We start from the raw sequence: 25,819 nt of genomic DNA on the forward strand, positions 1-25,819 counted from the left end.
GGGGAACCCCGCTACGCCGAAAAAACGGCGTGGGGTCCCCCTAAAATCCATACCAGACCCCGATCCGAGCACGCAGCCTGGCCGGTCAGGAAAGGGGGTGGGGACGAGCGAGCGCCCCCCCCCCTCCTGAACCGTACCAGGCCGCATGCCCTCAACATGGGGGGTGGGTGCTTTGGGGGAGGGGGGCGCCCTGCGCCCCCCCCCCCCCCAAAGCACCTTGTCCCCATGTTGATGAGGACAAGGGCCTCTTCCCGACAACCCTGGCCGTTGGTTGTCGGGGTCTGCGGGCGGGGGCTTATCGGAATCTGGGAGCCCCCTTTAATAAGGGGGCCCCCAGATCCCGGCCCCCCACCCTATGTAAATGAGTATGGGGTACATGGTACCCCTACCCATTTACCTAGGAAAAAAGTGTAAGTAATAAAACACACTACACAGGTTTTTAAAATATTTTATTAAACAGCTCCGGGGGGGGGATCTTCCTCCGGCTTCGGGGGTCTTCTTCCGGCTTCGGGGGTCCCTCCGCTTCATCTTCTCCCGGCGTCCGGTTGGTTCTTCTCCGCTCTCCGGCCTCTTCTCCCGGTGTCGCAGGTCTTCGGCCGGCCCCTCCGCTCTCTTCATGTAGCTCTATTGCGAGCGGAGGTCCGGACTTCTGGGCTTCTGGGCTTCTTGGCTTCTTGGCTTCTCTTCTCTTCTCTTCCCCCAGATGTTGACACGACGCTCTCTCCGGCTGGACTGGTCTCTGAGGGCTGCGTTGTGACTTATATAGGCGGAGACCCCGCCCCCATATGATGTCACAGTCCCTGGGCATGCTGGGACTGTGACGTTTTAGGGGGCGTGGTCGACCACGCCCCCTAAAACGTCACAGTCCCAGCATGCCCAGGGACTGTGACATCATATGGGGGCGGGGTCTCCGCCTATATAAGTCACAACGCAGCCCTCAGAGACCAGTCCAGCCGGAGAGAGCGTCGTGTCAACATCTGGGGGAAGAGAAGAGAAGAGAAGCCAAGAAGCCAAGAAGCCCAGAAGCCCAGAAGTCCGGACCTCCGCTCGCAATAGAGCTACATGAAGAGAGCGGAGGGGCCGGCCGAAGACCTGCGACACCGGGAGAAGAGGCCGGAGAGCGGAGAAGAACCAACCGGACGCCGGGAGAAGATGAAGCGGAGGGACCCCCGAAGCCGGAAGAAGACCCCCGAAGCCGGAGGAAGATCCCCCCCCCGGAGCTGTTTAATAAAATATTTTAAAAACCTGTGTAGTGTGTTTTATTACTTACACTTTTTTCCTAGGTAAATGGGTAGGGGTACCATGTACCCCATACTCATTTACATAGGGTGGGGGGCCGGGATCTGGGGGCCCCCTTATTAAAGGGGGCTCCCAGATTCCGATAAGCCCCCGCCCGCAGACCCCGACAACCAACGGCCAGGGTTGTCGGGAAGAGGCCCTTGTCCTCATCAACATGGGGACAAGGTGCTTTGGGGGGGGGGGCGCAGGGCGCCCCCCTCCCCCAAAGCACCCACCCCCCATGTTGAGGGCATGCGGCCTGGTACGGTTCAGGAGGGGGGGGGGGCGCTCGCTCGTCCCCACCCCCTTTCCTGACCGGCCAGGCTGCGTGCTCGGATCGGGGTCTGGTATGGATTTTAGGGGGACCCCACGCCGTTTTTTCGGCGTAGCGGGGTTCCCCTTTATAATCCATACCAGACCTAAGGGCCTGGTATGCCCCGCGCTCGCCGCAATAGGAAGATTTGTTTTTCCTATTGCAGCGAGCGCGAGATGCAATACCATCCCCTCGTGTCGCATTTGGTCTGTCGGACCAGCCTACACACGAGCGGGCTTTCCGTCGGACCAGCACACACACGAGCGGACTTTCCGCCCGAAACTGAGTCCGACGGAAAGATTTCAAACATGTTTAAAATCTAGGTCCGGCGGGCTTTTGGGAAGAAGTCCGCCGGAAAAGTCCGCCGCCGCCCACACACGGGCGGATTGTCCGGCACACTCTGGTCCGCCGGACCAAGTATGCCGGAAAGTCCACTCGTGTGTACGCGGCATAAGATTGGGGAATTACTGAACTTGAACACTTTTGGATGGAGTGCAAAATGGAGATCGAAAATGATAGTGTGTTGGAACTAAAGATAAGGAAAGTTTTATGAAGGAGCAACTGATGGATTATGGTCTGCATCTCTCCTGTCGGTCATCACTGCTACAAATATGGTAACCAATAAATATCGCAACCATTAAAGTGGGAGTAAACTCCCATCTCTGACTTTTACCTATAGGTAAGCTTATAATGAGGCTTATCTATAGGTACTGTAATTATCTCCTAAACATGCACCGTTTAGGAGATATTTACTGTACATGCAGCCAGTGACATCACTGATGCATGCGTCCTGAAGCAACGGTCACCCGGGCTATTCCTTCAGAGCCCTGTGCCGTAAACTGCGGCTCCTGGGCACATATGCTGGAGTGAAATCATCGTGGCTCCAGCCACAATCCGTGAACCTGGAAGGAAGGCAGATGAAGATGGGAGCTCCTGCAGCTCCGACATTTCGGCGCTGGAAGGGCTTCGTTTTAAGGTAAGTTTAGGTAGTATGCGATGCATACTAGCACATTATGATATTACCTTGCAGGGTACAAAAACAAAACTTAAAAAAAAAAAAAAAAAAAAAAAAAACATCTAGCAGTTTACTATTGCTTTAATGTTTTTACTGAGCAACAGTAGGCTGGAATAACAGTCCATTATCCATTGAGAGTTAGTGGATGTGTCCATGGGACAGATGCAATCATTTTACACTGGGAGCCTGTGTTAGCAATAGAAGGGACAGTTGCAGGGAGCATAGGGGCCGTAAAATAGCAGTAAATTTTTTCAGGACACTGTAGGGGAGTTCACTATTTAGGGGCAGTGGATGCTTGCTAGGGTGTGTTACAAAGAAATGCAAGTGGTGGGAGGTACAAGAGATATGGTGCAAGTCCTGTTGTTACGTGGCACCAACAGTGGAAGTTGGCTCACACTATAGCTGGCCATACATAGATTTAAATTTGGCTGGTATAGCAGGTGACTAAATTTTAATCCATGTATGGCCGTTCCCGCTCATGAGAAGTCGATCTATCGATTAACTTCTCATGAAAGGGCTTGTTGGTAAATTTTCACTTGATCAGTGCATGCAGCCAATCGGCTGTAGTGCTAATCAGTGAATTCTGATGGCCAGGGAATCCAGCTTTCATTATACAATGACACAGTGGGGAGGATTCCCGCCTCCACATTGAATGTGTGCAACAGGGAATCAGTTCAGGTGTTTTTGGCCAGCCTAAGACAGACAGCATAAATGAGACTCATGCATTTAGAGTGTGTTACATGAACTTGGCAGCATGGACAGGAGTCTGTTGGAAAAAAGCATGCAAGTTCCATAGGGGAAAATGGAGCAATTAGCAGTTGGTGTGTTGCAGCAGGCAAGGAAGCGTTTTCATAAAATGTGTGTAAGGCTGGGTTCACACTGCTACGATGTCAGACATTGCATGTGATTCGCACCACACTGCTGTGCAAATCGCATGCGACATGAATTCAGCCATATAGATTGTATGGCTGAATTTGCATCGCATTCGGACCAGAAGAATGCAGGACCCTTTTTTTGGTCCGCACCCATGTGATACGATTCCTGTCCGAATTGACAGTTCGCACTGTGATATGCAAACCGATCTGGGGGTGTCATTGATTTTCTATTCACACCCGCAGCAGTACGCAAAGCGGGAACCCGTACTGGATTTGCATGGGTTCTCGCATCGCAGCAGTGTGAACCGAGCCTAAAACAGATAGTTCATCAGGATGTGTACATAGTGTGAAATCAGACCTTGTACATGTGGGCTTTCGTTTGACGAAAAACCGTGTTTATAGCAAGCTTTTACAAAGCATTTGCAAAGTTTTCTGCCATTTTTTTTAAAAGTTCTATTGATGTTGCAGGGAGCACTCTTCAGCTCCAGTTTGGGAAGGTTAAACACAAGTCTTAGGCAGGTCACAGATGATAAGATTTTCTTTCCTGCAACCATGGGACACAGTCAGTGATGATGGGGGGAATCCCTCCTGTGGAGCTACTGGGTTCCCTCAGCAAGGGGCGTGGGAGCCATCCCTGCCAGAAGTACACAGTGATTATTGCTAGCGGCTACAGCCGCTGGCAATAATTGCATGTAAAGATCAGACATACTGCTTGCACCCAAGGTGATTGATGAATCAACTTGGGTACAATCAGCCTGCCCATACATGGTTTGAATCTCAGCAGGGACCTGCAGGGATTCAAACCATTTATGGCTTTAATGGAAGTACTCTAGGTGAACTCACCTAGAAACAAGCTGTTAGGATGCTTCAGCAAGCTTCACCGCAGCTTGTTGAAGCTTGAAGCCAGCTGCTGGTTTAAGATTACAGAAAACCTATAAAAATCAATGTTTAACATCCCTAAACTGTAACTGAAGTTTGCTGTAAAAGCTTCCACAAAGCTGCTTGAAGCTTACTGAACACTTTGCAAATAGTGTGTAAAAGAATGCTGTAAATATTGATCTTTCAAATACTGAACCCTGTGTAGAGAAGTCTAAAAAGCTGATCTAAACCCAAGAGTGAACACTAAAGGCAGTGTTAAACCAAAAAGAAAACACTTTTAATAAATTCTTACACGTGATGACTGCATTAGTTGTTTTAGACTTTCTTTCCCTAATTTTCACCTAGTGAGCCAGCCAGTATGTCTGTTTTTTAACAGAACAAGCTGTCCTGCAGATATAGCAGTTAGGGGGTTGAGACAAACCATGTAAAACTGACAGGGGTGCTTACAATGATCAGCTTTTATTTATTTATGTAAAACCTTTACAGGAACAAAACTGTTGCTTTAACTGCTTAAAAACTGTTAGCTGGAGTTTGGCTTGAATTTGTCAGGGTATCTAATTTTGCTAGTGCATCTAATGCCGCGTACACAAACGCGGACTTTACGGCAGACTTTGTCCTGCGGACTTTGACGGACTTTCCGAATGAACGGACTTGCCTACACACGATCAACCAAAGTCCGACGGATTCGTACGTGATGACGTACGACCGGACTAAAACAAGGAAGTTCATAGCCAGTAGCCAATAGCTGCCCGGTTTTTGTCCATCGGACTAGCATACAGACGAGCGGACTTTTCGACCCGTCGAAAAGATTTGAAACATGTTTCATTTCTAGGTCCGTCGAACTTTTGGGGAAAAAAAGTCTGCTGGAGCCCACATACGATCGAATTGTCCGATGGACTCCGGTCCGCCGAACCAAGTATGCCGTAAAGTCCGGTCGTGTGTACGCGGCATAACACTCCCCTTCTCCAGACTGACAATGCTGCTGTCCAAAGGTGTTTCTGTTTCCCCTTCATCCAGGGTGTAGGCATCCTAAAACAGGAGATTACTTGCTAGACTACTAGGTGAAAACAGAGGGGAAATCTAATGATTTGTAAACATTACATTTTTGGTTTGGGGGTTTAATATTGCAGCTAAGTCCTTATAAGTGGTGGCTGCATTTATTTTCTTTTTTTCATGTCCAGTAAGTAAATAGGCACCTTAATTACAATTACTCCTAGCTGAACAACTATTTTTCTTTGCAAGTATAAAATGTTGTATGAGGTTTTAGAATAACCCCCAACAAAAAATAAAAATGTTGGACTCACCTAGAAACGTCCCCCCAGTACCACTCTGCTTCTTGCAATGTTCCTCCACTCACGTTGGTTGTGCTGGCCGGTGGTTTAGGTTTTGTTGGTTTTGGAGGGAGAGCTGATAAAAAAAAAGCAAGGGAGCATACTGAAAGCCCAGTTTGTTTAACCATCACTGTTATAAGCTCAATTCACTAGGATGGAGGGGTATTTTTTTTTATTTTTAACTCAACTTCTTATTTTCTTTTATTATTATTTATCCCATGATAAATTGTTCAGTTAAAAGGAAAAAAATCACTTACTGTAAGTACGTCATTCTTGTTTTACTAAAGTGCATTGAGTGTTTTTACAAGGAAATACAGCATAAATAAGGCTGAAGAATACAAAAAGATTAAGATTAAGTAACAGCAAAGTGCAGCCACTGTAGTGCTTCCACCTGACAGGCAGGAGTCTCCTTGTCAGAATAACACACAAGCCCAATGGGGGGAATGTATGTAAAATCCCCTGCTGTCGGGTCCATACAGACCTGGAATCGAAAGGGTTAAAAGCAAAAGATCGTGCATGTACCTCACACCCTTATAGGGCGTACACACGGTCGGACTTTGTTCGGACATTCCGACAACAAAATCCTAGGATTTTTTCCGACGGATATTGGCTCAAACTTGTCTTGCATACACACGGTCACACAAAGTTGTCGGAAAATCCGATCGTTTTAAACGCGGTGACGTAAAACATGTACGTCGGGACTATAAACGGGGCAGAGGCCAATAGCTTTCATCTCTTTATTTATTCTGAGCATGCGTGGCACTTTGTCCGTCGGATTTGTGTACACACGATCGGAATTTCCGACAACGGATTTTGTTGTCGGAAAATTTTATCTCCTGCTCTCCAACTTTGTGTGTCGGAAAATCCGATGGAAAATGTCCGATGGAGCCCACACACGGTCAGAATTTCCAACAACACGCTCCGATCGGACATTTTCCATCGGAAAATCCGACCGTGTGTACGGGGCATTAGAAGTTCACCAGGTAAAAGCAGGTACATCATTCTTAAAATTAAAATTTACTATTCAGAGAAACATTTTCTTAAAAATAGCTATTTTATCTTTAGGACTCATGCACACGGACGTTTTTACAGCCGCTTTTTTGAGCGTTTTTTGCAGCTTAAAAAGGCCTGTCTATGTTAGTCTATGGCTTCATGCCCACCTAGGCGTTTTTGAGCTGCAAATGGCATAGGCGTTTTTTAAGCTGTAAAAAAAACCCAGGACCAGTGGGTTTTGAGAGACATTTTCCAGCTGTAAAAACGCTTTAACGCTGATAAACGCTCAAAAACGCCTTCACCAATGTTTTTAATGTTTTTGATCCATTTAAAAAAAAAAAAAAAATGTGAAAAAAAAAAAAAACACTAAAAAGCGCTAACGCGGAAAAACGCTAATAAACGCTAAAAAGCGCTATTGCAAAAATGTTGAAAAAAGCTGAAAAAAGTTTTAAAAAATCACTGCAAAGATACTGGCATTTTCATAACGTTATTATAACATCCTGTGTGCATGAGGCCTCAGTGTTTTTATTTTATTTGTATTGTTTTCCCCAATAAATGTTTTCTTTTTAATTTATATTTTTTTTTATTTCGCTCTTCAGCAAAGCAGTGTGCCGGATATGGCGGATCCGAAACCTTCATAAAGCATTTAACAGTAATATCAATGAAATATGTCAATACACATTTGGAACCGGAATTCTGTCATCATTAGGAATCCGATTACATGAAAAACGATAGTTCCGAACAAGGACCCTAGGACATACAATGCAAGAACATGTAATACTAGTGTACAAACAGGGGTCCAACCTATGCAGGCCTAAGCCATAACAGCATGGTTTCTTTTTCTTTTCTATAAAATCTAAATTGGAACATAGATGGGGATCAGGGAAGAATGAGTGAAAAAAAAAAGGAAGAGGAAAAGCAAGGGATTGCTGCAGGGGCTGGTGCTCACCCAGGAAGCCAAAGGATACCAAGCAATCAATCACTACTGGGCCTGAGCCCGTACAAATCAAGGGGACGGGTATGAAGTGTTCCAATATATCTTTTAATGAAAATATTAAACATTAATATGCTTATCATTTTATCAAACATAAGTCAATTTACACTATAAATGGTAATAAAGTCTTAAAAGTGATATTGTAGCTCTAGTCTAGTATAGATGAATGTATAAATATTGGTGTGAGATAAATTAGAGAGATGGGTAAGGAAAGAAAATAATTAAAATGGAGAAGGAGCCAGGAAGGCACAACTACACGAGGAATAAGCATGTGGATACGAATAAAGGTAATCTTATGCTTTATATGTGTAACAAGGTCCTATAAAAGTCTTTTGGAAGATACGATTTAATCCAAGGAGACCACATTTTTTTCAAATTTGGATACGTTGAATATATATACCACATCATTTTATTTTTTACTTGGGTGGAAGACGGTATAGAGGACCACCATGCCTTCGCCAGATTCTGTTTGGCTGCTGTGAATAGAAATGGCTAGAGTCTAAATTTACTTTTGTGCAATGGGGGGGGGGGTTTAAATTCAATAATGATTCTTTTTGATTTTTTAATATTCTTTTACCTATTAAAGTAGGAATTATTCTATAAATGTCTGTCCAAAATTGTTCAATGAGGGTTCCTTTTGTATGGAGTGAACATCGGATTGTGTATATTTGAAAGAAGGGGGGCATAAGAGGATATAAGTTGTCCGGAATATTTATGTTATCCCAAATTGAAAGGGAATGTTTGATAATAGGATCCCGAGTTATTTTACAGAATTTTGGGGGTGTCCAAAAAATTGTTTCAATAGAAATAGGATCCAATTTGAGTGCTTCACTGGAAATCTAAAGAGGTGGATCAATAGAATTGTGATATGTTGCTAGCTGAGCTATTTGTGCTGAAAAATAAGAACTTGATAAGTCTGGAACTGCAAGACCCCCCTTTTTCTTTTTTTTTGATGGAAAAGAGTACTGCGGTTTACATGGGTTTATACCTATTTGAGATAAAAGCAAATATATGATTTTGTATTGATCCCAATACAGGAGAAGGTATCTTGATAAGAAGATTTTGAAAAATAAAGTAGATAAAGTAGTTTAGGAAGGCAGACCATCTTTATTAACGTTATGTGCCCTAACCAAGAGATTTTCCCAAGATTCAAGAAGGGTATGAAAATGACATAAGATAGAGGGGTAGTTAACTTCATAAAGGGAGTTATAGGAAGACGCAAGAAAAATTCTCAAATAAGGCAAAGAAGTAAGTTCCCACTGAAAAGGAAAGTTTTCTTTGATATGAGAAAGAATATTGTCTGGGAGACTACCGTAATATTGAGAGCCTTAGACTTATCGTTATTAAATGTAACCCAGATATATTTTGAAAATTATTCAGTTCTTTCATTAAATTAGGTAAGGTAGTCATAGGATTTGTTATAACCATGAGGACATCATCCGTAAAAACAGATCATTTTTAATGATAAGAGTGTCAGTCTGAGTGCTGACACTCTGTAGAGCAGACCTCTGTCTAGCAGCTCCGTGAAGGGCTCGGCCACTGGCCACCCCTTCCTCGGCTCTCTCCCCCCTCCCTTCTATCCCACATCCCCTACATCCTATCCCCCTACCGTCACAGACCTACTCCAGACGCCGTTCTCAGTCGGCCGGCCGCTCAGGACACTCCGCGGCTCTGGCCCAGCCCCCCCTGCATCACCACGCCAGTCCCTCTCCCCTCTGACTCTCCGGCGGCCACCTTCAGCAGCTGGTCGGCCGCTCAGGACACTCCGCGGCTCCGGCCGACCTCGGCAGGCTAGCCCGCAGCTCTCCACTTCCCCCCCTGCAGAATTCTGCCGGTCCCCCCTCTACCCATCCGGACGCCGCCTAGTCAGCCGGCCGGCCGCTCGGGACTCTCCGCGGCTCCTGGTCGGCAGGTTACAACACTTACCGTCCCCCTCTACTGACCAGCCGCTCCGGCGGGTCCGCACCCCTCTTCCTACTGACCATCTTCACCGGACGGTGTGGGCAACAACGTCAGGATAGCCCGCGGCTCGGGCCTAGCCGGCGGCCATCTTGGTACTCCCTCTGCCGGCCAGCCACGGCTTGGGCCCAGCCGGCGGCCATATTGGTACACCCAGTGCCAACGGTGCAGCATCCGAGGACCCCCTCCTGAGGCCATCAGCCCCCAGCCACATCACCGCCCGATTGGACCCACTACCCCCTAGTCCATCTATTCAGCCAGACTCCCCCCCCCCTCTGTGGCCCCACCGCAGCCGCGGTCTCAATCACCACGTTCTAGCCGCTAGAGTCGGTGGGACAGACCACGGCTGCAGCCTAGCCCAGTCAGCTTGCCACCACAACCCCCTCACTGTTGTCCAACAGAGCCCCGTGCCCCTCTGCACCGGGAATCACCCCTCCTGCTACTGGACCTCACTGCGGGGGCACTAGAGATTGACCGGGGGCCAGTCTACCTCAAATCGCCTGAGACGCAGCCACCGCACCACCTACCGCACCAAGCTCCCCCTCCTTCACCTTCCGGACCTTCAGCACAGGTAAGCCACCGGGGGCACTCGAGAAGTTGATCCAGGGGCCCTTGTCCGATCGCCCCTCGGGGGGGTCAGGAAGGAATTTTTTCCTCGACTGCACCATTGGCCTACGCAGCCAGGGGTTTTTTTTGCCTTCCTCTGGATCAACGAGAGGGAGGTAGGCAGCCCACCTCCCTCCAGTACCTCCGCTCCAACACTCAGCCGTCACTCTCACCACTCCAGAGCAGTGGTCAGCCATCCGATCCCTCCATCCCCCTGCAAGGCTATCATCGCCACACTAGTGCCTTCGTCATACAAATTTCTTTTCTAGCAACGCCGCCTTCCGCATCATGTGCAACTTCAAGTACACAGCAGACACCCTCCACAGGCTAAGAAACACGGCCGCAACTTTACCGACCACCACGCAAAAAAGACTAAAAAAAGAACAATTACTAAGGACCAACCCACAATCAACCATCAAAGGCAGGGAGACACCGATCCAACCGCAACAACTAGCATGCGCCCTGATCAACACCAGATCTGCAGTCAAGCACAGGCTGGAAACCCGCGATTTCATCATCGAAAACAACATAGACTGCCTCTTCATTACAGAAAGCTGGCTAACTTCCGACTGCAACACCATCCTAACTGAATTGGTGCCCAAGAACTACAGTATCCTATCTGAGCATAGAATAGGAAAAAAAGGAGGAGGTCTAGCAGTGATTTTCAAATCGCACCTGGGGTTCACCAAACCAAACTTACAGAACTCAGTGCCTTTCATGGAAACACTCTCACTGCATCTTCAAACAACACCTCAAGACACCATTCACATACTACTATGCTACAGACCACCAGGACCAAAGACCAATCTCCTTACACCGCTCACTGAATTCTTCTCAATGCACACCTTGAAAACCAAAAACCTTCTGGTACTTGGGGATTTCAATCTGTGGGCAAACTCCGCCCAAGACCCTATTGCAACCGCCTGCGTTAACCAAATGGAAGAACTTGGCCTGCAACAACTGATAAATGCTCCTACGCATGGTTCAGGACACACTTTAGATCTCATCTTCAAACAGAATATGGACATCGACGTATTGAACAACACCCCACTACCATGGACGGACCACCATGCTATCAAATTTAAAATCACCACTAACACCACCCTCCAAAAACAGAAACGGGCAATAGCAACACACTGGAATAGATCTCAGAAGAAACTACACTCTGAACTCTTCAAAACTACATTGTCGAGCAAAATTCTTCTGCTAAACCCAAACCTCTCAACGGAACAAACACTCAACTCCCTAAACAATGTTTTACTACAAACAGCAGACTCCGTGGCGCCAAAACGCAGAACACCCGTCCGCACAAAAAACTCGAGTTGGTTTAATGGCACTCTCACCCTACTCAAGCAAGAACGCAGAAGAGCTGAGAGAACTTGGAGAAGAAATCCCACCAAGGAAAACCATGCTAACTACAAAGCACTCACGGTGAAATACCACAAGGCAATCTTCAAAGCCAAAAAAGAACATTTTGCAGACACCATTTCATCCGCCTTAAACCGCCCACGGGAACTTTTCAAAATAGTTGCTCAATCAATGAACCCGACCTGCCTAGAACCCCCTGAAAACGATACTCAAGAATTCTGCAATGAGTTATCAGATTTCTTCATCGACAAAATCGACAACATTCGGAAAGCAATTCATCAGAAAATAACAACCAACCTCACCCAACCAATGCAAAAAGAGGATATCGACACGAACATCACTCAACCACCGAAGTTCTTTTTGTCCCCAATCACCACGGACACGACTAAAAACATCATCGGAAGCCTTCGCGACAGCACATCACCGAACGACATCATCCCCACCAAATTGTTCAAAGAATGTTCCGACATCCTGGCCCCCACCCTAACACATCTCATAAATCAATCATTCAAAGAAGGGACTGTGCCAACCTCCCTCAAGCAAGGCATCGTCAAACCCCTGCTAAAGAAACCTAATCTCGACCCTAAAGACCCTAACTGCCGCAGACCAATAACAAGCCTCAACACCATCTCCAAGATTATAGAGAAAGCAGTAGTACAGCAGCTACAACACCACCTGGAGACACACCACCTCCTGGACCCTCTGCAATCAGGCTTCCGCCCAGGCCATGGCACAGAAACAGCACTTCTCAAAATATGGGACGACGCCCTCGAAGCAGCAGATGACGGGGAACCGAGTCTCCTGGTACTGTTAGACCTCAGCGCAGCATTCGATACAGTGGGCCACAATACTTTACTTGTCCGCCTCTCAGAAGTTGCAGGAGCCACAGATTCTGCCCTAAAATGGTTTACATCCTTCTTAGAGAATCGCTCTCAGACAGTGAAACTGGGAACATTCACCTCGGAATCTCGGGCAGTCTCCTGTGGAGTCCCTCAGGGCTCACCCTTGTCACCAGTGCTATTTAACATCTACATCCGCCCGCTTCTCAATATCATCAGGAAAACGGACCTCTGCTTCCACTCATACGCAGACGACACCCAACTCTACCTTCGCATTAATGGACAAAAAGATCATCATCAGCAACTACAGAAATGCCTCACTTTAATCAATGACTGGATGACCGCTAGCTCCCTCAAACTTAACGAATCAAAAACAGAACTTCTTCTCCTGCAAGCCAACAAAAATTCCAAAATTAAGACTCCGTGGACACCACCCTCCATCCTCGGACAGACCATCTCCCCCAGCACCAAAGTCAAGAGTCTCGGAGTCATCTTTGACTCAGGAATGACAATGGATGCACAAATAGGATCGGTGGTGAGCGGATCCCACCACCTCCTCCGCCTGCTTCGCAGACTCATCCCCTTCATCCCAGAAGAGGACAAAGCGGCAGTTGTGGGAACGATCATCAATTCCCGACTCGACTACGCAAATTCCCTCTACGTAGGTCTACCCCAATATCAGCTTGCGCGCTTGCAACTCATGCAAAATACGGCGGCAAGACTGTTAACAGGAAAAAAGCCCTGGGAATCCATCTCCCCATCCCTAAAAAGCCTACATTGGCTAACTGTGAAGAATCGGATCATATTCAAGACCCTCTGCCTCACCCATAAATGCATACAAGGAAACGCTCCGCAATATCTCCGGGAAAAAATAAAACACTACACACCGAATCGCAGTCTTCGATCAGCTAACCAAAACCTCCTCCTCATTCCCAAATACCGCTACAAAGCAAAGGGAGAACGTAGATTTGCAGTCCAAGGACCTCGACTATGGAATGCTCTCCCAACCAACCTCCGCATGGAAGAAAACCACCAGGCTTTCAGGAAAAAACTAAAGACCTTCCTTTTCTAGAAGCTGGCTACAGAGAACACATCTAGCGCCTTGAGGCGATTCAGTTCGCAATTGCAGCGCTTTACAAATCATTCATTCATTCATTCATTCATTCATATCCAGTAAGCTCTAACCCTTTGATATTTATGTTTTTTTTTTTTTTACAAGAGATTCAATGGCCAATAGAAAAAAAAATGGGCATAAAGGACACCCTTGTCTAATACCTCTTTGTATATTTAGATAAGGCAAGTTAAAGCCAGCATATTAAATAAATGCTCATGGTTTATTATAAAGGGAACAATTAAGATCAGAAAAGACCTAATCTATATGTGTATTGGTTCTTCATCTGGGGCTCACATTTGTTTTCTCAGTTATTTTGTGAGAGGTGTCCTTTAACTGCCTGACCTCACACACTGTACACTCAAGCTTGAAATCCATCTACGAGGTTGAAGTTGAAAGAAAGGAGTTTAACCTTGGATTGTGGAAATGGTTCTTTACGGTTAGAGCAAATGTGAACTCCCTCCCCCAGAAAGTGGTGCTAGCTAAAGTGTTGACAACTTAAACTTTTAGAGGTCTTCCTCAGGAACCAGGATATCAACTTGTGGACGACTCACCCGCAATGTACTGCAGACGGGCGGTCCACACAGGCAAAGTGATGTACTGCTACATTGCTGCCCATTTCCAGGTTTAGGATGTACGCGTGCGTGCCCCCCCCCACCGACACCCACTGCGATTGTACACAGTGGGAGTCTGTCAGTAGGTCTTGGCCAATGATCCATGCCCGGAACCTGTTGATTGGCTGTGTCCAATCACAGCCCACAGCCCTGTGTTGACGATCGACAAAGGGCTCTGTACAGAGGAAACAATCTCTCTGTTTCTTATCAAAGAGCAGGGATAAGAAACAAAGATCTTTAGGCACAGATTTAACCCATTGATTACCCTAGATGTTAACCCTTCCCAGTCAGTGTGACAGTGTATAGTATTAGCACTGATCACTGTATTAATGTCACTGGTGATGTTAGTGGCAGTCAGTTCCCACTCATTGTCAATTGCCTGCTGCACTATGGCAATCCCATTATAAGCAGCTGATCACTGCCATTAGAAGTATTAAAATAAATAAATAAAATAATAAAAATGCCATTATACATACCATAGTTTGTAGAATAACTTTAACACAAGCCAATCGATATACACTTATTGGGATTTTTTTTACTGAAGACACAGCAGAATACATTTTGGTCATAATTTTTGAAGAAATTAGATTTTTTTTTTAAATGATTGCTTATGTTTTATAGCAAAAAGTAAAAAATGTTTTTTTTTTGTTTGTTTTTTTATTCAACATTTTTGGTCTTTTTTTATTTATATATGTAAAAAAAAAAAAAAAACTAAAGCAGATATTGGTGATCAAATCCCACCAAAAGAAAGCTCTATTTATGCGGGAAATTTGGTTACAGCGCTGCATGACCATGCAATTACTAAATAAAGTGGCAAAGTGCTAAATAGCAAAAAATGGCCTGGTCAAGACCAAGAGGTAAAACCTTCCGCAGCTGAGGAGGATTTACAGGACCGTGTGAAACGTTAGAGAAAAAAAAAATTCACACACACATAGGTTCAACTGAATGGACCCTGTGTCTTTTTCAGCCTTAGGCCTCTTTCACATGATCGGACCATTCAGGTCCGCCTGTCAGTTTTGACGGCGGACCTGAACGGGCGCTCCATGTTAGCCTATGGAGCGACGGATGTCAGCGGAGACATGTCCGCTGACATCCGACCCGGTCCGATCCGCAAAAAGCAGACGGATGGCCCTACGTCCAGGTCCGTCGCTGGCGGATCGGATCGGGTGAGATCTGATGAAAACGGACATGCTGTCTGTTTTCATCCGATCCCTCCATAGGCGGCAGCGGCGCCTGACAAGCCCCTCCCCGCTCAGTGAGCAGAGAGGGACCTGTCATCTGCCGGCTCAGCGGAGATTAACGGACTGATCTCCCGCTGAGCCGGCGGACCGAGGCGAGCTCCGTGGAAACGGAGTCCGCCTCGTGTGAAAGGGGCCTTATAAACAATGTAATTATCATACAATTGACAGGCAGCAAACATCTGATTTCAGGTGAACTATGACCACATTAAAAAAAAAAAAGTATGATTCACAAATCATTTCATGGGTCAAAAGAAATGGTCGTTAAACAGAAGATTTGAATTGTTAAATTGATTTCACGACACAGATGTTATTGAATTTATTACATGCGCATACCAGGAGGAGGGTGTTCTATAGGAACATTGTTATCCTTTAGCAGAAGTTCCAAGAGCACAGCAGGGTAATCTGGCAATGCTTCTGCCCTGTACATAAGAACAAAAACAACAGAATAGGAAATAGAAAATTAGCAAGAAGGAATATGGCCATTTCAAATATATACACTCAAATCTAAATAAAATGTTTTCTATAGTTTTGTTTTTTTTTACTGGTAAATAAATTAAAGCTGAAATAGAGGCAGACATGAATAACATAAGTGTAGTCAAGCAAAAGTGACATTAAAAAAAATGACCACCACTAAATGACAGATCTTTCCTTGACTTGCTTCTTTAAAAGGCATGGGAAGCCCCTAGAACAAGTACCCCAATTTTTAAGCCTTTGGCTATGCTTTTTTTTTGCATTAGCAAAAAGTCTACACACCCCTGTTAAAATGTCAGGTATAAATGGTTTCAGAACTTTTTTGACCTTTAATGTGGCCTATAAACTGTGCAACTCAATTGAAAAACAAATTGAAATCCTTTAAGGGGGGAGGGGAGTAAAAATAAAAAACTAAAATAATGTGGTTGCATAAGTGTGCACACCCTCTTGTAACTGGAGATGTAGCTGGTTTCAGAATTAAGCAATCACATTCAAACTCATGATAAATAGGAGTCAGTACACGCCTGCCTACATTTAAAGTGTGGTGCATTCGTGCCCTATACCTATTACTTCTAAGTTCAAATACTTAGGGATTCACATTACTCCACATCTTACTGACGTTTGCAGACTTAACATTGCTCCCTGCTTTACCCAGTTTAGAGACAAAGAATGTTTCTTAAAAATTCTTAATTCTTTAAGAATGTTCTTAAAAATGTCATACTTTGATATGCAATGACCACCCACCTAGGATTAAATTAGATCAACAGCAACACCTAAAAGATGATGGGGGACTAGCCCTTCCCAACCCTTGGCTTTGCTATGTAGCAGCACGATTGCAGCATTTAGTGGGATCAATGTTTTCTTCTGTGGATCCAGACTCTCATGCTTTGAGTTTTACAGCGTAGATATTTCTTATTCTTAGACATAGGGATTCCATGCCATGGCTTTCGACAAGACAAACATTTTCCGATGTATAACATCATTTATAAAATTTGGAACTAGGCAAAACAGTTGGAAAAGGCCACCAGGTTCACTAAATATAGCCCGCATATGGCATAATGCCACCTATCTAGAACCGGAGAAGCTGCAGCAGGGTAGCCGATGGAAGGTATTTTGGGGTAACACATCTCCACCACATTTTTGCCTTTTTTCAGACTTACAGACTGGGGCCAAGAGGATGCCGTTTAGTAGTGTCAGTCACTAATACATCTAAAAGTTTAAAATCACAATGTTATTCTAAGTTATTGAAGGAGTTTCTCTTTGATCATCCTGTGAAGGTTATGGTGCAGTGGGAAAATGACATAGGGTCTCTGACAGGAGACAAATAGGAGGAGGCTTTTCTGTCTGTAGTCACTTTTTCTCTCAATATTTCCCAGAAATTGTATATTAATTATATATTCTACTCAGGGTTCAATACACTCCACTGCGGTTGCAAATAAAAGAGCATTCAGGTAGATCCTCTTTGCATTAAATGCAAGTGGGATCATGGAGATTTAATCCACCTGCTGTGGTGCTATCCCAAACTGCACTGGAAATGGGTGGTTGATACTCTCAACGGGGTGTTTCAAGCTACTGTGCCAAGGATCCTAAGTGTTGTCTATTAGGCATTCTGGGGAACGTAGAGCCCAAAGAATTTACCAGGTAGGCAATATCTAAAGCTCTTTTCCCGGCATGTAAATTATTATTATATCATTGGAAATACATTGATCCTCCCTCTACGAATGAATGGATTAGTTCAGTTGGAAATACCCTTTGAGCGGTATATATAAATCAGCACAGGGGATGTCAGGGCAAATTTGAGAAATTGTGGGCACCTTGGCTTGATATACCAGGATTTAATACGAATATACCTATGGCACAGTGGATATTTGCACCAATTTTAGCGATAGAAATATCTTTTAGCACATAAAATTCATAACTATCTTTTTTACACTGGAATCTACATTTCTGCATGTATTGTTATACATACTCTGGATGGATGTAGAAGCTACTGAGGAGGGGAGGAGGTCATGAATTTTCTGCTGTGGGAAAAGAACCTTCCCTTATGTGATAACTTTAAAGAATGAAGTGCCTCAAAGAGCTGTCCTCATTCAAAGGGCATGGAGGTGTCTTTTATAGACAGCTCTAACTCACCAGGCACTTAGCCACAAAATTCTGTGCATGTGAATGGAGAATGCAGCCCTTCTGGAAATGTGTGTAATTACATGTTCTAAGGCAGTGTTTCTCAGCCTTTTTTTGGTCTAGGCACCCTTTAGAATTCTGCACAATCTCGGGGTACACCAGGAGGTGCGTCCGAGCACACATGCACATTTTTGTGCATTCCCACGCATTGTGTTTTTCAATGGGTTGCCCTATGCACATGAAACAAGCAAGAAAGGCACAATTCTTAAAATCACTGAAGTACCATGCATTTTAGCGGGTGCAAACGCATGTGCATTTGCTAGATGCATGGCAGTGCCATTGAGAATTAATAGCACCCACATGCGTCTGCAAAAGGCAAGTTTTTGTGTGGTGTGGGAAAACAAGAAATTTCTCGCACATTCACCTGGTGTGAACAAGCTCTAAAATGTGGTATGTGAGGCAGAGTTTTGTGGTCAGTAGGTTATGACACAGAGTTGCCTTGTACCTGTATAAATATTTAGGCAGTATGTGCTGCCAGGACAGGGCAGTATGCAGCGGTAGAGCAGTCAGTGAGAGGTATGGTAGTGTCAGTCAGTGAGCGGTATGGTAGCATCAGTCAGTGAGCGGTATGGTAGCAATCAGTCAGTGAGCGGTATGGTAGCAATTAGTCAGTGAGCGGTATGATAGCAATCAGTCAGTGAGCGGTATGGTAGCAATCAGTCAGTGAGTGGTATGGTAGCATCAGTCAGTGAGCGGTATGGTAGCAATCAGTCAGTGAGCGGTATGGTAGCAATTAGTCAGTGAGCGGTATGGTAGCAATTAGTCAGTGAGCGGTATGATAGCAATCAGTCAGTGAGTGGTATGATAGCAATCAGTCAGTGAGAGGTATGGTAGCAATCAGTCAGTGAGCGGTATGATAGCAATCAGTCAGTGAGCGGTATGGTAGCAATCAGTCAGTGAGCGGTATGGTAGCAACCAGTCAGTGAGCGGTATGGTAGCAACCAGTCAGTGAGCGGTATGATAGCAATCAGTCAGTGAGCGGTATGGTAGCAATCAGTCAGTGAGCGGTATGATAGCAATCAGTCAGTGAGCGGTATGGTAGCAATCAGTCAGTGAGCGGTATGGTAGCAATCAGTCAGTGAGCGGTATGGTAGCAATCAGTCAGTGAGCGGTATGGTAGCATCAGTCAGTGAGCGGTATGGTAGCATCAGTCAGTGAGCGGTATAGTAGAGGCAGTCAGTGAGCGATATGGTAGCATCAGTGAGCGATATGTAGTGTGAGTAAGCAGTATGCAGCGTTAGTCAGTGAGCAGTATGGTAGTGTCAGTCAGGGTGCAAAAACATGGAATTCCTGCTGGAGAAGCCTCTCGCAATCTGCCACTTACAACGCACCACTGAAGATGAAGGGACACTTGCAGGGCTGTTTTCTCTGCTCCTTCATCTTCAGCCTTGATCAACCATAGCAGCCACCTGTGTGAGGAGGGAAGGAGGTGGCCACACCCCCGGTCCCATCCAACACTTCCAGCTGCATGGTGAGAAGCTAAGGGAGGAGAGCTGCATGTGACGTCAAAGGAGAGCGCCACCAACAGCCCCTGCCCCCTCTAACCTGTTCCTCCGTATCATCTCTGGAGGCAAGTCAGGGGAAACCAAGACTGCTGAGCAGGCTGATGAAGACCTCCTTAGCAACTGATTATGTCATGATTTGGCAGGACGCAGGAGGGCAGCCCACACAGCACAAAGGAGGTTTAATGTGAGTTTAAAAGGCACAAAAAAGACCGGCATTGTGGTTACAAAAACAAGAAAAAAAACAACAAACTTGAGCCGGTAGTAAAGAATATTTCATTTACCTGCCTACCTTAGTTGGGGCGTTTTTTTTGTGCTTTTGCTGCGGAACCCCTGAGGACTCTTTGCAGCACTATGGTTGAAAAACTCTGTTCTAAGGCATGCACACAAAAGAGCAGAGTAGCTATATCTGGGGTCCAATTAAACCCCTGCTTCCTAAAGTGATCTTGTTTATTCCACGTTTGAGTGGTGATCTTGGCCATCTTGCAAAATAGGAAGCTGGCCCAAATGCAGAGAATCCCATGTGGGTAGGCCTTGAAGCTGCAGGCTGACACTTTCCCACTCAATAACCTGTTATGGCTTTGACAGAGTGTAGGTGTACTGTATTTCTAATTCTCCCTCCCCACATTCTCTTAGACTATTGAACCACATCAAAGGACCATGCCAGCTTTTATCCACCCATTGACCGCTCCTCTCATTCCATCCGACCTTTTATCCAGCTCTAGTGGCTCCGGCTTCCTTTGTCCCCTGGCAACCTCTTAATCTTGTTCGTTTGCATTGGCTAGTTTGCCTAGCAGGTTGCTTTCCTTCTTGACCCTGCATGAGACCCATAAACTACCACGATCTGAGGTCTTTAGATACCTACAGGTAAACACTTTTACACCTCTGGCCTGCAAACTCAATTCTCTTTAGACCATATTTCATGTTTTGAACACATCTTAAAGAATTTAATTGCCCTGGTCTTATCTCTAGGCATATGATCTCAAAGCAGTATCTTGGACTCCCACCCTGTTCTTGTAACACTATATATTATGTTACATTATGTTGTTAGAATACGTGGGAACTTGTTTTTCAATATTGGATGTTTTTCTCTATTAAGAGTGGAAACAAGGTTCCCAGACTATCTGTTAGTTTACCACTCCTGAAACTTGCATGACTTTTTCAAATTGTTTTACTTAGGCATCACAACCTTGGGGCTTTATTGCTATTGCAACTGCTGTTCTCTAAGGTAGAAACCTTTGAACAAGAAAAGAGCAACACAAAAGGTAAATGATGTATTTGCTCAATTAAAGCACAGTCCTGGAATACAAGATCATGTTGGTTTGTTCATTGCCCTAGTCCAGTTAGCTGCAGTTGGATAGACAGAGCTGGGGCTACAAGTGTAAAGAGAGCCTTTAAGAGTGTCCCAAACGTCCTATCTGTAGAATCTTTGAATGAAGGAACATCTTCAATTGGTACAGTGAGATGTTTGAGACTGAGATGGCAGACCAACTACTGGAAAAGACCACTTTTTAGTGAACTCTATTTCCACTGGATAGATCTCGGCTTTTCAGAGGAATGAAAATCCTTATTGGATTGATTCAATCATCATAAAATTCTATTTGTTTATGAACAGGAAATATCTTCTAGATTTAGCAGGTCACTTTGTACCCAAATAGGGACGTGACAAAAAGGGGGACAGTCAAATTCAACAATGCCAAGGCTCCTGCGTACAGAAGAAGTGAGCATCAGGTGTATGGAAATCTTCCACAGTTTTCTCTAACTCCGCCTCTGGGTCCTTTTAATTTCATTCTCTTGTATTTCAGGGACGGTATATTGGGATTATTCTCAGGTAGAGACTGTGGAGCTGGAGAAGGAGTCTGGCATGTTGTACCAGTGTACAGTGGTTAGCTGTCCAAGAAATTGTGACATAGTTTAGGAAAAATCTGCCTTAGTCAGGCAGAACCTCTTGCGTGCTTGAGACAGAGCCAAAATTGGATGCAGAAACTGGTGTTAAAATCAGGTGCGGCTCTGATGAAAGGGAAGCATTGTCACTCTGAAACTGAGGTTGAACAGAACAAATGTTCACAGGGGTTTTTGCTGTGGCTCCCTTTCACTTCAATTCCACAATAGCTACAAGTAAAGATATTTCCCTGAGGGGTACTCAGAGTAGGGTGCGGAATATAGCATGTCTGAGAAGAAATATGCAGCAACAGGGGCGCAGATTGTCCCAAAATGAGGTCCTTGTGGCAAAAGGTCCAGAGAAACCGACTGGTTACCTTATAAGGGGTCTAGGCAGAGGTGGAGGTAAAGTCTGTGACCTTTGGTGTGATGTAACACCAGGTTATGCACATGACACGAAGCTCTGAGTGGTTACGTTTTTGCGCCATGTTAGAAACCTTTACACTGTAAAGTGAATACATTCCAAACAAAGTCCCTGTTACAGTAACAAGTTAGAGATACATGGTGACCCTCTAAAACCTATCTTTGTTGCTGGTCCCTGTATAAAGCACACCCTCAAATGGTCTTCAGGGTCTAGTTTCTATAGCAATGGACCTTGGCCCTAGACCTGCATAGTGCCGATGTGAGTGCCCACTCAGGATCCAGTGTCCGAAGCAATATTACAACCCAGGGGCTAGCAATTTAATATAGAGGATTTTGTTGATTACTGGAGACTTGCTAAACTGTTTTACAGTGAACACTTGGCAAAAATAAACCTTAAACGTTTGTATAAAATTAAAAGAGAGCTAGATCAAAAACAAAAGCACTCACCCTGTGATCACAGGCCGAACCAACAATGGTCCAAAGATCTCTGCAGCTATCTTCACGTTGAATCCATTAACGCTGCCAAAGCTGCATACCTTTCCAATGTGCCAAAGTATACACTGTAAAGTGAGAACATGCTGAATAGGAACAGTAGGTGGTTGTAAAATTGAAGAAATACGTGCTCTCTTCTGCTCGTCTTCACTAGGATCTGTGTGACAGAAAAAACAAGAACTAATGCATTAGAAAAAAGAAAAAAAATGTATGGTACATTTAGAGTTAGTCCATTATCTCACTTGAGTGTTTTTTGCTTGTTTCGTGAGGATGCTGACTAATGGTGGCAACATCTTTCTGCTATGAAAATAGAAAACAGATTAAAGCGAAACTAAACTTTCTCATTCAACATTACTTATTTTTAATCCTTATGCTGCTAGCATTAGTTAATAGATATGAAGGTATTATATATTTTTTTGTTTTAATGTTTTTTTATTACACATTTTTGCACTTACTTCCTGGTTTCTAGCCTAGGCTAAAATTATGATATACATACCATGAGCCTTTATGGGCATTTTTTTCTTTCCTCTGAGGGAGGCGGAGGTAGGGCTTTTTTTTTAGGTAAGCGCACCCTCCTCCCTGCATACCTAGCTAAGGGCAGATGGATTACATGAAGATAATGCTACATAAATCATCTTCCCTTACTTGGGATAGCGGTGGCTAGAAATGCAAGGGGGTGTGTTTCAAAGTAATTTCCCCTACAAAATAAAGCATGTAAACATGGATAAACGAGTTTTTTTTGAATATCAAAAATAAAATTTTCAGTTTATGGTACTCAGATACAGTTACTGTAAGTTCTGCTTTAACACATTCCTGTCTGCAACCAGTAGTTTAACTTTGCACGTGCTGGGGTAATGCAAATCCAAATTCCCTTTTCTGAAACTTTGCTGGCACTGTCAGTCTTGGTTTCGACCAATGATCAGGAGACTCTCTGATTGGTACCCTATCATGTGATTACTGTGACAACCTTTAATAGTGTTCACAGATTTATAAAAAACCAGCAGTCAGCTAAGACTATTAAAGTGAAAGTCAGACCAAGAAATACATTAAAGGAAAAGTCCAGCCTGAGCTTCTCCTATAGGTCACAGGAGTGCAATTCGTTTTTCACTCCTGTGACCTGTTTTCAGCAGAGAGCGATCTGAAGTCCGCCTCACAGAAATCAGTCTAGGCACCGCGTTATCCCGACTTTGGAAGTCTGGATCCGCCAGGTGCCTGGACTGATAGGCCTCTCAGCGAGCCGCTGAGAGACTGAGTTGGCAGTTTCACCCACCCTCTACAGCTCAGCGCACCAAAGAGCGTGGAGGAGCAGAGCAGGAGAGATGCTGACTAACAGGCAGCGGCTCTCCGCTCGGGGAGGTGAGAGAATTGAGCCATCGGCAGTATTCGGTGGCTCGGTTCTCACTGAAGAGGCGGCGGGGGACATATGCAGCATCTGTCTGATGCTGCATCCACCTAGGTAAGTATGAATATGGGATAAAAAACCCCCCATACTTCTCTTTTAAGAAAAGGTTTATTCTATTCTTCTATTTTTCCCCTGATTTAGAGTAGGGAAGGTTTAGGACCTCAGTCAGGTATTATCGCTGGTGTTCATGCTGGGGTAAATTGTCCTCTCAATTTGTCCAAGTGACCATTGTCACCTGGGATAAGTGTGAGGACTAATATAAAAAGCTTGAGTTGAGATAGGTGGCCCTGTTGTAAAAGAATAAAATAAATACAAAAAACAACCAAATACATTAGACTCTTGCATATGCTAGCCATTACTCCCAAATTTTCAAAGGCTAAAGAAGGATACAGTGTGTTATACTGTATGTATTAATTTAAAGATTAAACATCCACTTTTCTAGAGGTCAAATGCACCAACAATTAATTATGAATTATCTCAAAGGCACTGCAAAGTGAAGCTTGCTGCATTTTCCCATCAAAGGCAGTTGACATCATCAATATGACTCCAAGGCACTGCGCACTAGGTGTAAGGCAGGGCACATTCTAAAACAAAGGGACAGGGTCCTTCAGACTTTAGGGGGGCCAGACTGGAGCCAACCTCGTGTGGAATAGATGTGTATAGAGAAGTCACATATAAAGAAAGCCAGGTGTAAGATTCTTGCCATGTATAATGGGAAAGTGTGTCTATAAGGTGAGAATAATCTTGAACATATGATGGTAGGGACTGGTCTATAGGTTGGAGGAACATACATACTGGGACAGACCAGTCATGAGGCTATCCATAGCCGCAATGATTGGTCTTCCCGGAGGGGAAGATAGGGTCTTTATGCACCTTCGGCAGATGGTGAAAGTTCGGATGTTTGTACAGCTCCCTATACAAGAAGAGATATTCCCCTCTAGTAGAGCTGCACGATTAATCGTTAAGAATCAAAATTGCGATCTTTTTCCTTTCCCAATCTTCCAAACAGCATGTCACCATTCTAACAAGTGCAAAGAGTTCTCACAGCTGGAAAAAAAAAAATCTAGGCAGCTTGCCATGTTTTATCACAACACCACAAATAAGTAGAAACAAAGTATCTTTTAGTTATTTTATAAGGCCCCTTTCACATGTGCAGACCGTTAGGATCCGCCTGTCAGTTTTTTCAGGCGGATCTGAACGGTCGCTCCATACATCTCTATGAAGCGACGGATGTCAGCGGTGACATGTCCGCTGACATCCGATCCGCCCCGATTCGCAAAATCCAGACGGATGGATGTCCTATTTTCCATCCGTCTGGCGGATCGGATGGAAAAACGGACAGGCAGTCCGTAATCATTCGATTCCCCCCCATAGAGGAGAGGGGTCTCTCTGACAGGTCTGTCCCTGCACAGTGTGCAGAGACGGACTTGTCATCCGCCGGCTCATCAGGGATCAACGGAGCGATCCACGCTGAGCAAGCGGATGGCTAAATACGGATCCGCAGGTCTGAAAGGGGCCTAAGACTCCATGCACACTGGATGTTTATTTTATAAAATCGTCAGTAGCTTTGCAGTGAGTCTTTCAAAGTTTTTTAACTTTTTTTGCAATAGCGTTTATTAGCGTTTTTCCGTGTTAGCGGTTTTTTTTTTTCAATGGATGAAAAAGGTTAAAAAATGTAGGTGAGCCACGTTTTTAAGAGTTTATCAGCATTTATGAGCGTTTGGAGTTTTTTGTGGTCAGAAAAACGACTCCTGAACGCGATTTTATGGCGTTCAGAAAAGAGCCCATAAACTCCACTGCTGATAAACATCCAAAAACGTCCATGTGTCGTGAACACATAGGATAACAGAGGGGAGTTTATGGGCTGTTAAAAAAATGCCCAAACTCCCAAAAACAGCCATTTATGAGCTTCAGTGTGCATGGAGCCTCAAAGGAAAGGACTCCGGCGTGTAAATGAAGGAAGTTTAACCATTTAAAGACCAAACCTTTTCTGACATTTGTTGCTTACACGTAAAAATCATTATTTTCTGCTAGAAAATTACTTGGAACAC

At 44.7% G+C, this 25,819-nt stretch overlaps 1 protein-coding gene across 2 annotated transcripts in view; it reads right to left on the reverse strand.

Moving 5' to 3' along the window:
• The window catches only part of PIK3R2 (phosphoinositide-3-kinase regulatory subunit 2), a 159,647-nt gene that overhangs the window by 34,121 nt on the left and 99,707 nt on the right, over positions 1 to 25,819 (reverse strand). For both annotated transcript variants that reach the window (XR_012236026.1, XM_073599585.1), the window contains exons 6-8: positions 22,322 to 22,523; positions 15,750 to 15,835; positions 5,665 to 5,767 (exon numbers count right to left, since the gene is read on the reverse strand). Coding sequence is in view for 1 of the 2 variants with exons in the window: in XM_073599585.1 (XP_073455686.1) it covers positions 5,665 to 5,767; positions 15,750 to 15,835; positions 22,322 to 22,523 (391 nt within the window). In the remaining variant the exon portion in view is untranslated. The remainder of the gene's footprint in view (positions 1 to 5,664; positions 5,768 to 15,749; positions 15,836 to 22,321; positions 22,524 to 25,819) is intronic.

Source organism: Aquarana catesbeiana, linkage group LG01, assembly GCF_042186555.1.
Source record: "Aquarana catesbeiana isolate 2022-GZ linkage group LG01, ASM4218655v1, whole genome shotgun sequence".
In the NCBI taxonomy this organism is placed as follows: Eukaryota; Metazoa; Chordata; class Amphibia; order Anura; family Ranidae; genus Aquarana; species Aquarana catesbeiana.